Source organism: Aulonocara stuartgranti (genome assembly GCF_965226115.1).
Source record: "Aulonocara stuartgranti genome assembly, chromosome: 7".
Classification (NCBI taxonomy): Eukaryota; Metazoa; Chordata; class Actinopteri; order Cichliformes; family Cichlidae; genus Aulonocara; species Aulonocara stuartgranti.
This window is the reverse complement of record NC_138945.1, coordinates 53,481,478-53,495,223: the sequence shown is the minus strand read 5'-3', so window position 1 is coordinate 53,495,223 and position 13,746 is coordinate 53,481,478. Positions and strand designations below refer to the sequence as shown.

The window sequence follows — 13,746 nt, the reverse complement described above, 5'->3', positions numbered from 1 at the left end:
GCTCACAGGTTTTTTGCTAGGAAGACCAGCATATCTACTTTTGCTGGCTTTAAGGATGAGCGAGTGCAGGTCACTATATTCCCTCCAGTGCTGAACAGACGCTCTGAGGGGGCACTTGTGGCTGGCACACACAGATATTTGCGGGCCATCTTGCACAGTCGTGGAAAGTGAATGTTGTGCACCTTCCACCAGGCTAAGGGATCATCCTCTCCGTCAATGACAGGGGTCAACAGGTAACTATTCAACTCTGCCTCCACGACATCTTCAAGTGGCAGAGGCAAAGCTGAAGAGGCCGCACTGGTCCTCAGACGGTCGGGTAGGCCGGATGTAAACGGCCGTGAAATTGGACGGTCTAGCCTTCTGATTAGCGTCACCGCTGTCTCGGTGGAGTTTAATAAACTCGGCCGTCTGCTCCTTGCTGTCTAAAATATAACCAGACACTGGTGTAAATTCTCGACTGTCTCATACTTCTGTTTAATAAGTTTTCTGTTTGACGTTTAGTCAGCTGTGTGAAAACCAAGGAGGAACCCACCCGGGGGATTAATAAAGTTTTATTTTATCTAATCTAATAACTTTAATCTCAGCCAAACCGATTTACTCACGAACAAACAAAACACTGAAAAAAGCCCAACAATAACATTTTTAGGTTGTCTAAGTGACTTATATATTACGTTTAACCCGAGCAGCGAAAGTCCGCGGTGATCTGAAAATGATGTGCCGGGAGTTGTGCTGTTCTCGGCCGCATCAGTAACCCTCGAGCTCCCGGCTAGCTATCGAGCTGGTGGGTAGCAGACGCCTCCGAAAACGTCGAAGCACTTTTGCAAATATGCGATATCTTGATAAACCGAGCAGATATTTGATGTTTACACAACTACTTTCTCGCCTGAAAATATGTTAAAAGTTTATTTTGTGACCCAGAAAGATTAGTATGAGTAATTTTAAAACTTAGTAGCGGCCGCCATTGTTGGAAACTGGAGTTTGGCTGGGCCGCGCTATGAATTCTGGAATATGGTAGGCCACGAAGGACACACCCGACCCATCCGTCAAATTCGGGGAAAAGGAGGACGCATTTGTCGGCTACATTCGGAGGAGTCTACGAATTTGGACAGCCTTTGGCGCGTCGCTGTGACGTAATCGGTCTACAAATGCGGCCTCAGGAGGATGCAGCCCATGAATTTGGACATGTCCAGAGTATAATCGCAGCCTTTGCGGTTAGAAAATTGCACTTGATCATGTCGCGATATTATCGCAAATGCGATATATCGTTCAGCCCTAGTGAAGGGAGTATCTGCCATCAAACAAGAAGACAGCCGCATGTAACTACGACAGTGTTTGCTAGTTCACCTTACATGCATTAATGTAATAACGTGGTTAGCCTACTCAACGTAAATTACACACGGACAACATTAAGCTACTCACGCAGAGAAGAACGGCTGCTGCTGCCATCATCATCCTTCATCATTTCTGCTACACTGGCAGGGCTAGGGGCCAGGACTCTCCTCTTCGGGTTTTTGGGGGATGTTGCAAACTCCGGGTCCGATAACAGGCAACCCACCCGCAGTAGATGTGCCCGGTGTGAGGTCTCGCAGCAAGCTATCAAATACGGCACATTTCTCGGTTTTTAACAAAATGCTATACGTCGCCAGGTGTTTCATTAGATTCGAGGTGTTACCTCCTTTGACAGTATCACAGTATCAGCTTAAAGCACTTGTTGCAGGCTGCTGAGTTTGTATCTTTTGCTGTGAAGTACAGCCAGACTTTTGACCGTTTCGCCTTGGGCATTTTTAACCTGTAGCTCTGCTCTAAAAGAACGTACGTACAGGTACCTGGGCCCGCCTACTGCACTTGCAAAGGTAAAATGATTGGCTAGAATCCAAAGTGTATGACATCTCAGGAAAAAAAAGCACCGAAATAAAGCACCGAAATATGCGCTGCTTTTCGGTCTGGTTACTACCGTTTATGCCATAATGGCACCGGATACCGGTACCCATCCCTACTGGAAATGCTGAAACTGTTTCTGTGCCTGTGAAAGTGTCTATGTGTGTGTGTGTGTGTGTGTGTGTGTGTGTGTGTGTGTGTGTGTGTGTGTGTTTCTGTGTGTGTGTGTGTGTGTGTGTGTTTGTCTGTGTGTTTCAGTGGTCCCCTCTCTGATGAGTAAAGACAGAACACAGAATACAGGCCTTGCTGAGTCAGACCTGTGAATAAAAGATGAAATAATGTATGCTCTGGAGGCACAATGCAGGCATGCATGCAAAAAAATCCCTTAGTGTTTTCATAACATGCATTTCCCCAATCTGAAATTATCTTGCAGCAAAGCTTAATTTGTATTCTCGAGCCAGATAAGAGTCATTTCAAAGAGTACAGTTCCACGCATCGCTATTTAGCCAAAAATAACCCTGTTAAGAAATTCTGTGGGGTTTTCTTTGGTTTTCATGTAAAGGTCAGGTCGGAATAGGTTTGTTATTCATCTGTTCATTAACTTTGAAAATCCTGCTTGACATACTTTGCGTCTTCCAAAAGAAATATTGCCTCTTGTCCCAGTCAGACTTATGGCTTCATAAAAAGGTTTTACAGTGGAACACTGTAACACCCACTCCTGCTGTTGTCTGAGACCATTTTTCATGGCTTAAAAAACACCACTGAGCAACAAAATAGAGCAAGCTGGATTAACTCTTCTCATTTGCTGACATTCTTTGTCATCTGGCCTTTCATACACAAATGTGTAATTCACATATGCTTCATTATATATGCAAATTATTTTGCAAGACAAAGTAGAAATGTACAGTTTCTATTCTCTAATGAAAGTTCAGATCATGTAAGAAGCATGTAAGAGAGAATATCTTTCTGGTTAGCTGTTCAATACGCAGGTGTAGTCACCTTTGGGGAAAATACCCCACAGCCATGGCTTTATTTATCTGTATGGTAAATGAAAGTATTTAAATGAATTTTAATGTCGTAACTGATTTTGTTTGACATAAGCCTTCAAAAAAAGTGTGCTGTTTCCTGAGCACAGCTACCGTTGTTGACGTACTGTACACTGTTCAAATCAGTTGGGAATTAAACCGCACAAAGCCCACTGGCACCTTGCAAACCGAACAGAGTAAAGGCTTGTAAAACAAACAAACAAGTGGGGCTGCGCTCCCTTCTCAGCTCTCCAGGACCCAGCAGCAATCCTGACTGTACTATTATACACTAATGGCTTTGGCATGCTGTTTTTGGTATAGGCTGCCAGGTCTGCCCAGCCAGATCCCCTCTTTTTCACCCCGTTGCCTGTGTGGAGCTGGGAGCTCATAAGCAAGGAAAAACAGTGTAATGTTAGCAAAAATAAGTAAATAGGTGTCAATTTTACTCATGAAACACGTCTGTAAAGTCGGTATCAATAATGTAGGCCTTCACGAACAGATTTTCACTGTCTGTCTGACATATTTCATATCATTGTCTTTGAAACCTTTTAGCTCAGAATATAGGGTACCCGCACTGAGGTTTTCTCTGGGTCACGGCATCCTTGTCGTGTGTGCTTTCACCCTCAGAGACTGACAGATCTATCTCTGGCAAAGATTCATACAGTGGGTTTCTTCTAGGATCAGCCAAAGTCTCTCCCAGGAAACATAAAGAGGATAAATCCCATTAGCCGCACGTTTGAAATTATAAGCGTCTGAGTAAGAACATGTCACAGGCAAGAGAGGGGAGAGGGAAAAGCCAGTGTGCACATGCAGGACTAATGTGAGAAATATGTCACGGATCACGCTTGAGCTTGTAAGCTTTTTAAAAAAAATTTTTTTGGTGATTTTCTTCATTAATTGAGTGCTTTGCAGGAAAATGAATGTGTGCGAGAGAGTGTGTGCACACATTTAGATGTACATGTGCTAATAAAGTATGTTCCTCATTCCCCGCACACAGCCCCCTCCTCTGCCCTTGGCAGCCCACCTCAATAGTTCCCTTCCCTCTAGCGATGACGCAAATGACCCACGATGACTGACCCCCACGGTAAAACCTGTAAATCATTAGCCAGCATGAATAGGAATGACTCTCCATGCACTCAACTCAGCCTTCAGGCAGAGAAGGATTTATAAGAGTCCTCCCCAACTGCTACACTTGGGACGGATGTGGCAGAGGAGAAGGTGGGGTGAGGTTTTTGCAGTCACCTGGACAAGGAGCCACACAGTTTGGATCGCAATTTTTTTGTGCGTCTGCCTAAACAGGCTGTAGTTTCGCATTAAACTTTAGCATACACATACCGTTCAAACTATCACCCTTTAATTTTGGTTTTTATCCTTTTGAAAGTAGCTTGTGTCAAGACACATTCATTAAAGTTTACAAAGACATGTTTAAGTCATATGATAGCTTGCTTAACGAAAAAGACAGTAGAGATTACAATACAGGGTAAAAAGAAAACCTTAATGATCACACTTGTGCACCATTATGATTACTTTTATCATTAACATGGGTCCAATTCTCCGAGCTAAATGGACTTTATCTGTCTAGATTTCAGGGCCAGGAAATTATAACAAGACCCTGGTAAACCAAGCAGATCGATCATGTGTCCAGAGTGTAGCTGGTAGATAACTAAGATATTAAAGTTTATCCTGAGAAAACCCCTATATGATTTGGTCTAAATTCTGTGTTATATTCCAAATGCTACCATTATTAAATCCTGATATTATTGCATATTTGTTATCACAATATACTTATTTTCTAAAATGTCTCTAAAACTCATAAAACAAACAAACAAAACTTTTCAAAGGGCGTCCCAGGAGAAACCGTACTCGTGACACTAATCATGAGAATACCTCCACCTGCAGGTGTAAAACAAGACTACACCTCGTTGTCAAAGGTAGGGCGAGCAAAGTAGAGTTTTACTGTGGTTCTAACACCCATGAAAGGGAGAATAAAGTTCTTTGATTGTTGCCTTGATGGTGTCCTTAGGGCTAAGCCGCTATAATTTCTGAAGCTTTCATATAGAAAGACTTAGTAGAATCTGACCTACTTTCTTTATGTCAGCTAGAGTGAAAGCGAGTGCAGGGATGTCTGAGTCAAACACTACAGACATCAGAATATCTTTGACACAGTGCACAGATAAAAGAACAAAGGAAAATAAAGAAAGGAAATACTCAGAGACCTCGAGGCGGTGGGTGTGTGCTCATGTATGAACGAGTTCGCGTGCGTGTGTAACGGACATATGTGTGAATTCATGACTTTGCAGACCTAACCGTAAGTGAGAGTTTAATTGGACACAGAGGTGCTTCATTAAACCTTTGGGTCAAGCTCACTGGAAATCCTGCAGACTGATCTTTTGGCCTCACAACAGCACCTTAATTAACCCGACCATACTGAAAGACCTGGACACAGCTCTTTTTCTCCCTCCCTCTTCTCTAACAGGGTGATCGGCTGGCACCGACTTCTCATCCCAGCCCTATGTATATATATATATATATATGTGTGTGTGTGTATATATATATATATATATACATATATATATATACACACACACACACACACATATATATATATATATATATATATATATATATATATATATATATATGATATTACGTAATACACTATTATATAAATATGCAGAACATAATGAAAAAAAAGAAAGGAAATAACCCATATCGTTGTTCAAAATAATTCATCTTGTTTAACTTGATAACAGTGGGAAGTGTTTACTGTGAGGCTTCTGGTTAGTCACAGTAAAAGTGGTGCTATAGGTGCTGCTGCTGCAGCTCCCACCACTTCACAGCCACAGAGATGTGGTTCTCAGCTGGATATTGGCGGGAGCAAGTGAAACAACAAGCATATTCCAGTAGTTTGTTTGTGCTTTGACACCATGGTGTTTGCCCAGCACCTCAGAGGCACGGCAGCGTGCCATGGTGGTAGAAAGGTCATTTTCTGTATACTGGAATCCACACAGCTGCCCTCTTAACACTCTATGCTTGAGGACGGTTGGGAGTTTACTTGGCTGGTACTGTTTGAGCCATGAGATCACAGCTTGGTTGGGATATTGTGCCTGGCTGATCCCCATTACAGTGTAAGAGCATCCTTATTCATTCTTGTAATGCGTTATGATGCAAATCCTGCTGCGCTGCATTTTACAGTCAAATGTGATCAGTTATTTACGCGAGATAATTAGAAATAAAACTAAAATAGCTGAGACGCGAGCATATAAATTGGTTAGTGTGGTTTTATTTATCAGTGCTGTGTACTTTAAATAGCACTCACACCATTTCTCTCTCTGGCTGCAGATTTTACTTTTGTGTTCATGCCATGCTGCTCTGCACCATGCAGACCGATGTCCTTAAAGAGCTTCTTTACGCTTTATTTCCACCTATTGTTGGCGTGCTTCACTGTGATTGGTGCACTTCCTTCAGAGCAACGAGACCAGAGATGTGACTGGCTAAGAGTCACTTTACTGACCACCTCACCCTTTTGGTTTAAATTCACCTTCAGCCAGTCCTTTGAACTTTATGTGCAGCTGCAAATAAAGGAACCAAAATAGCAGGTCCTGTGGGTCAGGCAGATAGACAGTGTCAGCTTTTTGTCACAACTGAAAATATTGCCTTCCCACTCCAATTGGCAAGTAGTATAAATGCAAGAAGGACTGAATGTATAGTGTAATGTGGTTACTTGTTCCTGTTACTTATTTCCATCTTATTTTACGGAAGGAGCCTCAGTCTGGCTGCATCTTATAAAGTGAAGTAATCTGCTATTACTATTACTGACGAGTACCACTCATTCAGATTATAACAAGAGTCTCATAAAAATGCCTCGGAGCTTATTGAGTGCGTCATGTTATTCAGGTAACTACAGCAGAAAGTCTGAAAGAGACGACTCTACTTTCAAATCACCACCATTAGACCTGGCTTATTCTGACTTATGGCCCGGAATAATGAATCAGAGGGTGAAACAAAGGGCACAACTTCTACAAAGTTGTTATTTTTCCCAGTAGGTGTACTGGAGCTTTAGAACAAAAACAAGTCCATTTGAAAGTTTTACTGCTTCAGCTGTGTTATGCTGTCTGGACAGTGTCCACGAAAACCAGGAGATATCTAAGAAATCATTCATGTGTGGTTTTACCTCTTCAGAAATGATACTGGCAGTGACCTTTCATGTGTTTTAAGTATTATCTTTGACCACTCTCCTCGATCCCTTCGAAGCAAAGCAAACATAAAGCAAAACCAAGACTTACTTTCTTTCTTCTAGTTGCTGTAGATTGTATACACTGATGTTTAGTCATCTAGTTCTTTTTCTTATAGACTCATATTGTTGCTTTTTGCCTCTTTAAAACAGATGATGTGTGTGCATTTGTTTGCTTATTGTTTATTCTAGCACTGGCAGCTTGTATTTAAAAGCATAAGTGATTTTCCATCTGTGGTTAAACGCACACACACATACTGGCATCCAACTGCACCCACCGTTTGAGAAGAGCAGCTACTGTACATGCACATGTATTAACATTTTTTTTTTGAGTACTCTCAGAAAAAATAAACTTCTGTGGCCGGGGAAGTCACTCTGCGCAAGAGACTATCGGCACGACTCAAATGTTGTGCTCAGCTTAGGTATTGTGTGTGGGGGTTTTTTTTGGCACATCAAAGGCAGCGTGTAGACTTCTGTATAGTCTATGTCCGTCTCTCAGAGCAAGGAGATGAAAGGTTGGGTTATATAAGATCGTCAAACAGAAAGGCTGTTTACTCGTGTGCGCCTGGAGAGACTCACTGATACTAGGACTTTCTAATGGAGTTCGACTCTAGCGCAACTGTAGAGTAGCCTACTGCCAGCTCCATACTGTAAGAAAAGCTGTCATTAGAGCTGTAAAGAATAAGACAAATAGCACTGACTGGGTAATACTATTGTCTACAGTGATTTACATCCACTGCATGAACATACGCCTTTTACACATTTGATTGTTGACTTCCTTTTGTACTCTATCGAGTATAGCTCTGTTAGTGCATGAGACAGTATGTTCAAGCTCGAAGGAGTTTAAAGCAACTCACAGATGTTATCGTGCATACAGTCATTGCCAAAGCACAAGAGTATGTTTTGGGTAAACCCTTCACATTGTGTTTTATTCAACATCCTAACTGTAAAACTGTGGCACGTCAGCTGCACCTAAAGAGCGATTTACATTATATAGCAGTGACCTTGTTTGCTCTCTGTCACGGTCACCACATTTTGTGCTGCAGTACCCATTGTTGTGAAAACCTTGACTAAAAGGATGAGCGATACAATAACTGTCCCACAAACTTAACAGCAGATTGCACTTTACATTTTGCCACAAAATATGTCGAAGCTGTTGCTTATTAAAGCAATTTAAAGCTGCTGTGACTCCTAAATTCAAGACCTTAAAAACTGTTTCCCCTCACTGCTAAACAACCTACTACTTCTGACTATGAGCGATGGATCCTGTGCGACTTTCTCCCAAATTTGGAGCTGCTTCTGTTTTCTCACATGAGAAGTTTCTGTCTTTGCTTCTTCTTCTTTTTTCACAATTTAGAAGTAGGTAGAGCTCAGATGGAAAAAAGGATTTGCTGGATTTTAGCAATACTTGACTTCAAGTGTGGTGACAGCTGGAGGGTTGTTTGCTTATTTTGGCCACTGTCAATCACGTGTGATTAAACGGTGCCCACGCAGTGCAGATGAAGTGTGAAACTGTTCATAGATAATACCCAGAAGCTTTATTACCAAAACTTTATTTTTGATTGCTGCTTGAGTATTAATTATTTAACGTTAAAGACACATACTTTAGATTTGAAGTACCCAGTAACAAAAACAATAACCTGCTTAATTTTTTTCAGTGATTTTGTACACCTGGCCGTAAACCGAGGCATTTTTTCCCAATTGTAAAAAATGACACTTAAAATTAACAAATTTTTTTGAATAAAAATTTAAATGCTGTGAATAAAAAAGCAAATTTTCTGTTGGCCTCCAAAGTGTAGTGGGGGTAAAATCCCAGTTTATTAAGAAGGTACAATCCCAGTTCATTAATGGGTACAAGAAGGCAAAAAAATATATAAAACTAAATTACCCTAATTGGGCAGCAGTAACAATAACTCTAAAATTGCATTTGTTTAAAACAAAGCAGCACTGTGGGGGAAAAAAAGCTAAACAACAGCGCTGCCCACACAAGCCCACAGCACCGGCAAATGAAAACCCACTGTTTTCCTAATGTTTTTACTCACAGCATGACACAACTCAATGACCTACACTGACACAGTAAATTACACCTGAATTATCAAATTGGCTCTTATGCTGGAGCCTCTTGCCTCAGTGTGTGCAGCAGCAATTTGTCAAAGCAGCCTGCTGGGGTTCTCAGGACTTCTCACTTATGGGGCAGAAAGCCCTAACAGAGCCAGTTGGGCAGAGGGGTGGCTAACGTTGACTTGGCTCTGCAGTGTGCCCACCAACCATCAGTGACAGTCGCTGCACTCCTGCATTTAGTTACTCCCAAGAAGGTGGAAAACGGGTTTACAAGGCCTGTGGGAGGACACAGTGGCTGGTAATTAAACAGCGTAAAAATCCTCAGCCTTCAACAGCCCCTTAGGCGGTGAATAAGAGCTAAAGTAAACCAAACCTGACTGTGAAATTGCATTAGACGTCTGTGCTTAATGGAAAGTGAAAAAAATAGACAAAACCCATTTTTGCTTTTATGAGCGTTTCCATTTCCCCCACACTTCTTCCACTTCTTTGCTTCTTTTTCCTTTCTATTCTGCTTGAGCAGAGTTTATCTGCATTATGGTGGCGCTGCTGCTGTTGTAGGAAGCGAACAGAAACAGGATGTGCAGGACTGTGGTTTGAACATGTTTCTGTTTTTGTTTCCCACAGATGCTCCCCCGTTTGGATTGGGACCACAAGAGAGGCTCCCGAGGATCACAGGTTAGCAGTGTCCACAAGAAAAAGAAAAAGAGAGACAGAGAGAAGAGAGAACAGGATCTACATCCCCGATCTCTAGTATTCGCCTACATGCACCTTATAAATGACGCAAACACCATAAACCCTACCGCTAACTGGCCTGTTCACACCCACTTATTTTAGTAGTGCTTAAACAGCATTTCTCTTCCCACCAGTGTCCTTGTTGCACTGTTAGTTTAAAGGACGCGTGCATGTGAGTTGGCTCTGAGGAGCTGCGAAAGCCACCAAAGATCAAGGGAATAGTTCAGTGTAGGGGACGCAGCTTGTAGAGGGCAGGCACAGCCACATCCTCGACATTACTGTACCATCTCCATCTTTGTGTGCGCATGTGTATGTTTAAATTTATGTATTGAGTTGCTACAGTGCCACAGGGCAGGACTCTGGAGGACACGGATAACAAACAATGCCCTTGGCACTGGCGTGGCCGTATACACTATGCGTGTGTCCTGTACTGCATGGTCTCCTATCAGGAGGATATCCTTTGGAAATAAATAGACGCTGTGTCTTTGCTGACGATGTATGCTTGAGTAGCAACAGATGTTGCAAAAGCTGTAGTTCAGGGTAAGGCAGAGTGGGGGGATAGTGTCAAAAACTGTACAGAGCAGGATTAGACTTGAAAATTACAGCATATAATTTAACAAGAGATACAGCTAATGCAGTTTTGCTAAAATCAGCCTTACAGTAAAATCCCGCTCCCCTCACGGAGAAGAAATTTTCAATCGCATGCTACCCTCTTAAAATATTGTCCGAGGCCAGCGAGCACATATTTTTTGATTGATGCATTCCCTTAGCTGCCATTTAGATTCAGTGGTCAGTTCTGTCTTTTTTATTTGGACTAGTGCAGTGCATTCGTCAGTGGAATCCTGTAATAGTCCAAGGACTGACAAGACATGTAAGAAGTCGGGGCTTATGTTGGCATCTCTCTCCATCTTGTGGCTATTTTCCCTTGGCTCCGCTGTCTTGGACCACGTTGTCGGTCAGAGAGGCCGGTTGCACTTCACTATAGCACCTCATAGCGTGTGTAAATCACACAGAGAGAACCGGAGCGCTTGATTGATCTCCACTGCGTCGCATTCGCCAACATGCACACATTAGCAGGCTCATTTTCCAAACCACATCTTCTTCTTCTTCTTTTTTTTCTTTTCCCCCGTGCAAAGCTTGCGGTGGATGTTTTAGCTTAGGAATTGACAGTGAAGTTATGTATGGAAAAGAGCTTTTTAAATATTTGTATTCAACTTGGAGATACATCGGTTTTGGAATATTACCCGAGGAGATTATCGGAGAAAAGAGTACTTGTAGGCCCAGATTTTGTGGATGTTATTCTAAATTACAGCATGACATCGCAGTCATGTAGAAGATTTTTCAGAAATCGCTGTGAGCGCTTCAAACACTGATCAACATTTTTGAAACTGCAAGTTTGGAAGTTGGAAAATTTCTCTGACGTCTTTGTGGTTGGTCCCATAATAAGAATCTAGTAGATTATTTTCTCATTACGCAGTGTCCTGTGGCAAGAGTGAATTTAAGGGTGATATAGAATGAAAACACTGAACTACTTGTGCTTTTGACTATCCAATGCCTGAAAAAAATAAATAAAAAATGGACTAATATAGATGAATTGCCACTTTTAAGACTTAGTTTTTTCAAATTACTTTTAATTTTAGTATATCTGCTCATATTCTCTAAACACATGAGTGTGTGCACTGATGTGCTCATGATGAATACATTAACCTCTGGTTTTACACACACACACACACACACACACACACACACACACACACACACACACACACACATATATATATATATATATACACATATACACATATATATATACACATATATATATATATATATATATATATATATTCTTATATATCCTTTTTTTAGCTTCTGCCTCTACCACTCTGTCTCACAGCTTCTGTTTTTTGCATATTAGCTATATTAGTGGGCTCCTTTGCTGGAATTATACACAATGAAATATGTGGAAGAGAAATGTGAAGGGTCAGTGGGCTTGACCTTTCCCAGTAAATCATAAATGAGGCAGTTATGCTTTTTTGTTTTGTTTTGACACCTCGTACAACCTCCCAGACGAGCCACGTTTTAATAAAATATATAATAGCGTGTAATTGTACCCTGGCTGCAGAGCCGGGACCTGGCTCAGTCAGTCGGAAGGTTTGTGAGGAGAGTTGGGTCGCAGTGGGGCCGAGCGTTGGTCTGAAAGTGAGAAGGGTAGTGCTGCTTCACAAGCTTTGGCTGGGATTTCGGAGCGTCTCAGTGGAGTTTTGTGTTACCCTTATGCTGTGATTCATACTGTATCACTCCTCTGTTATTCTAGAGAACATCGTCGTCTCCCTAGCTTCTGTTCGCCTAATCCAACCCGACAGATGCAATCAAGGCCATTACGTTAGCTGCGCTACCGCTGAAACTGAAAACTGCATGGTAATGATTATTTCAAAGGTGGTCAAAGTTTTGGGTAAATAAAGTCAAAGTAAGGAACACACTAAATTATTTCCAGATATATTCCCCAGCTTCTTGCTCAGCACATTCTTGCTCTTCCCATTTTTCTTTTTTTTCTTTATTTTTTTTTTTGCGTGGGGTTAATTGCAAAATAAGCTCTGCAGTATATGTACCTTATGAAAAAGCAGAGTTGCTTACATTATTGCCGGACCTTCAGCTTCCCTCTGGGACACATTATATTCTCACCATTGCACAATTTTCAGAGGCCCACATATCACTGTTACTTTACTAGAGGCTCAGATGACTGTATGTTTAGATGAGTGAGCCGAGAGGTTAAAGGTGCATCAAGTGGACTCTCTCAAAAATTACAAATATGTGACCTTCCTGTCTGTGTATTCCATTAATAATCATCATTAGACAGAAGGATTAGGATTTTGTTTGTTGCACCGAGTATATTTCATCTGTCATCCTCAAAGTTTTTGGCAAAAGACATGGGGACACAGCAGGAACACCAGTAATCATATTTCCACTGTTCTGGGTGGTTGCACTGGTCAGCAATGTTGTTTGTAACAGCTAATTCTCCAAAATGTACAGTTTGTGCATATATTTAAAATTAATTAAACATAGTGTCATAGGCCTTTAAATTAACTGTTTATCGTGAGGTCAGGTCATCTTCAGGTTAACCCCTACTAAGAAGCATCCGCTAATAACACATTGTATTTTGCGGTACATTTCTACAGCTAAACCTACCTACACAATTGCGTATAGGCCATATATTAGTACAGAGGAAAAAAAACAGACTCTCACTCTTCAGGAATGATTGCTGGTTTGTTTTGAATGGCCCTCAGTTTAGTTTATATGAACTGCTGCTCGGGTGCTAATCTATGGCATGGCTATTGATGTACGGTTCTAAAGTGTGTTCACATAAACAATTAAGACCATTGATCATGTGCACTGCTGTTATTCATTGTACAATGTCATAACAGACTGTTCATGCATGGTTTAGTATATGACTTAGCTTTTTGAGCAGTCATAAATTCTGTTTATTGATGATGGTAGTCAGGTTTACCTAATGTAGCATGTCAACCCCCTAACAGTTCGGAGTGTGTGACTAATAGGGCACACATTTCTGGTAATTTTGTGATCAAACTAGGAGGATAAATTGGTGGTTAAGATCAGCAAGCTTTTTGTAAAAGGTTAATGCAAAACATGCTTTATAGCTACAAGCAGGAGTGTAGCCACGTTTGTCAAGCCTGGAGGCAACTGTTGTTGTGATTAAATTGAACTTTTCTGTTTATTTTTAAACAACTATCGAGTCAGCAAAATTAACTTAGTTAACATAGACTGTAAATAAAAGATGAGCTTAACCAGCACAAGGCC

The 13,746-nt window shown here is 41.3% G+C and overlaps 1 protein-coding gene and 1 long non-coding RNA gene across 3 annotated transcripts in view; both read left to right on the top strand.

The window, feature by feature from the left end:
• Window positions 1-13,746, top strand: part of LOC309709967 — a 264,832-nt gene that overhangs the window by 97,725 nt on the left and 153,361 nt on the right. The gene's annotated exons all lie outside the window — the stretch shown is intronic.
• The window catches only part of LOC309709960 (cGMP-inhibited 3',5'-cyclic phosphodiesterase 3A-like), an 85,946-nt gene that overhangs the window by 36,865 nt on the left and 35,335 nt on the right, over window positions 1-13,746 (top strand). For both annotated transcript variants that reach the window (XM_082539000.1, XM_082538999.1), the window contains exon 2: window positions 9,823-9,873. In XM_082539000.1, the coding sequence (XP_082395126.1) occupies window positions 9,823-9,873 (51 nt within the window). The remainder of the gene's footprint in view (window positions 1-9,822; window positions 9,874-13,746) is intronic.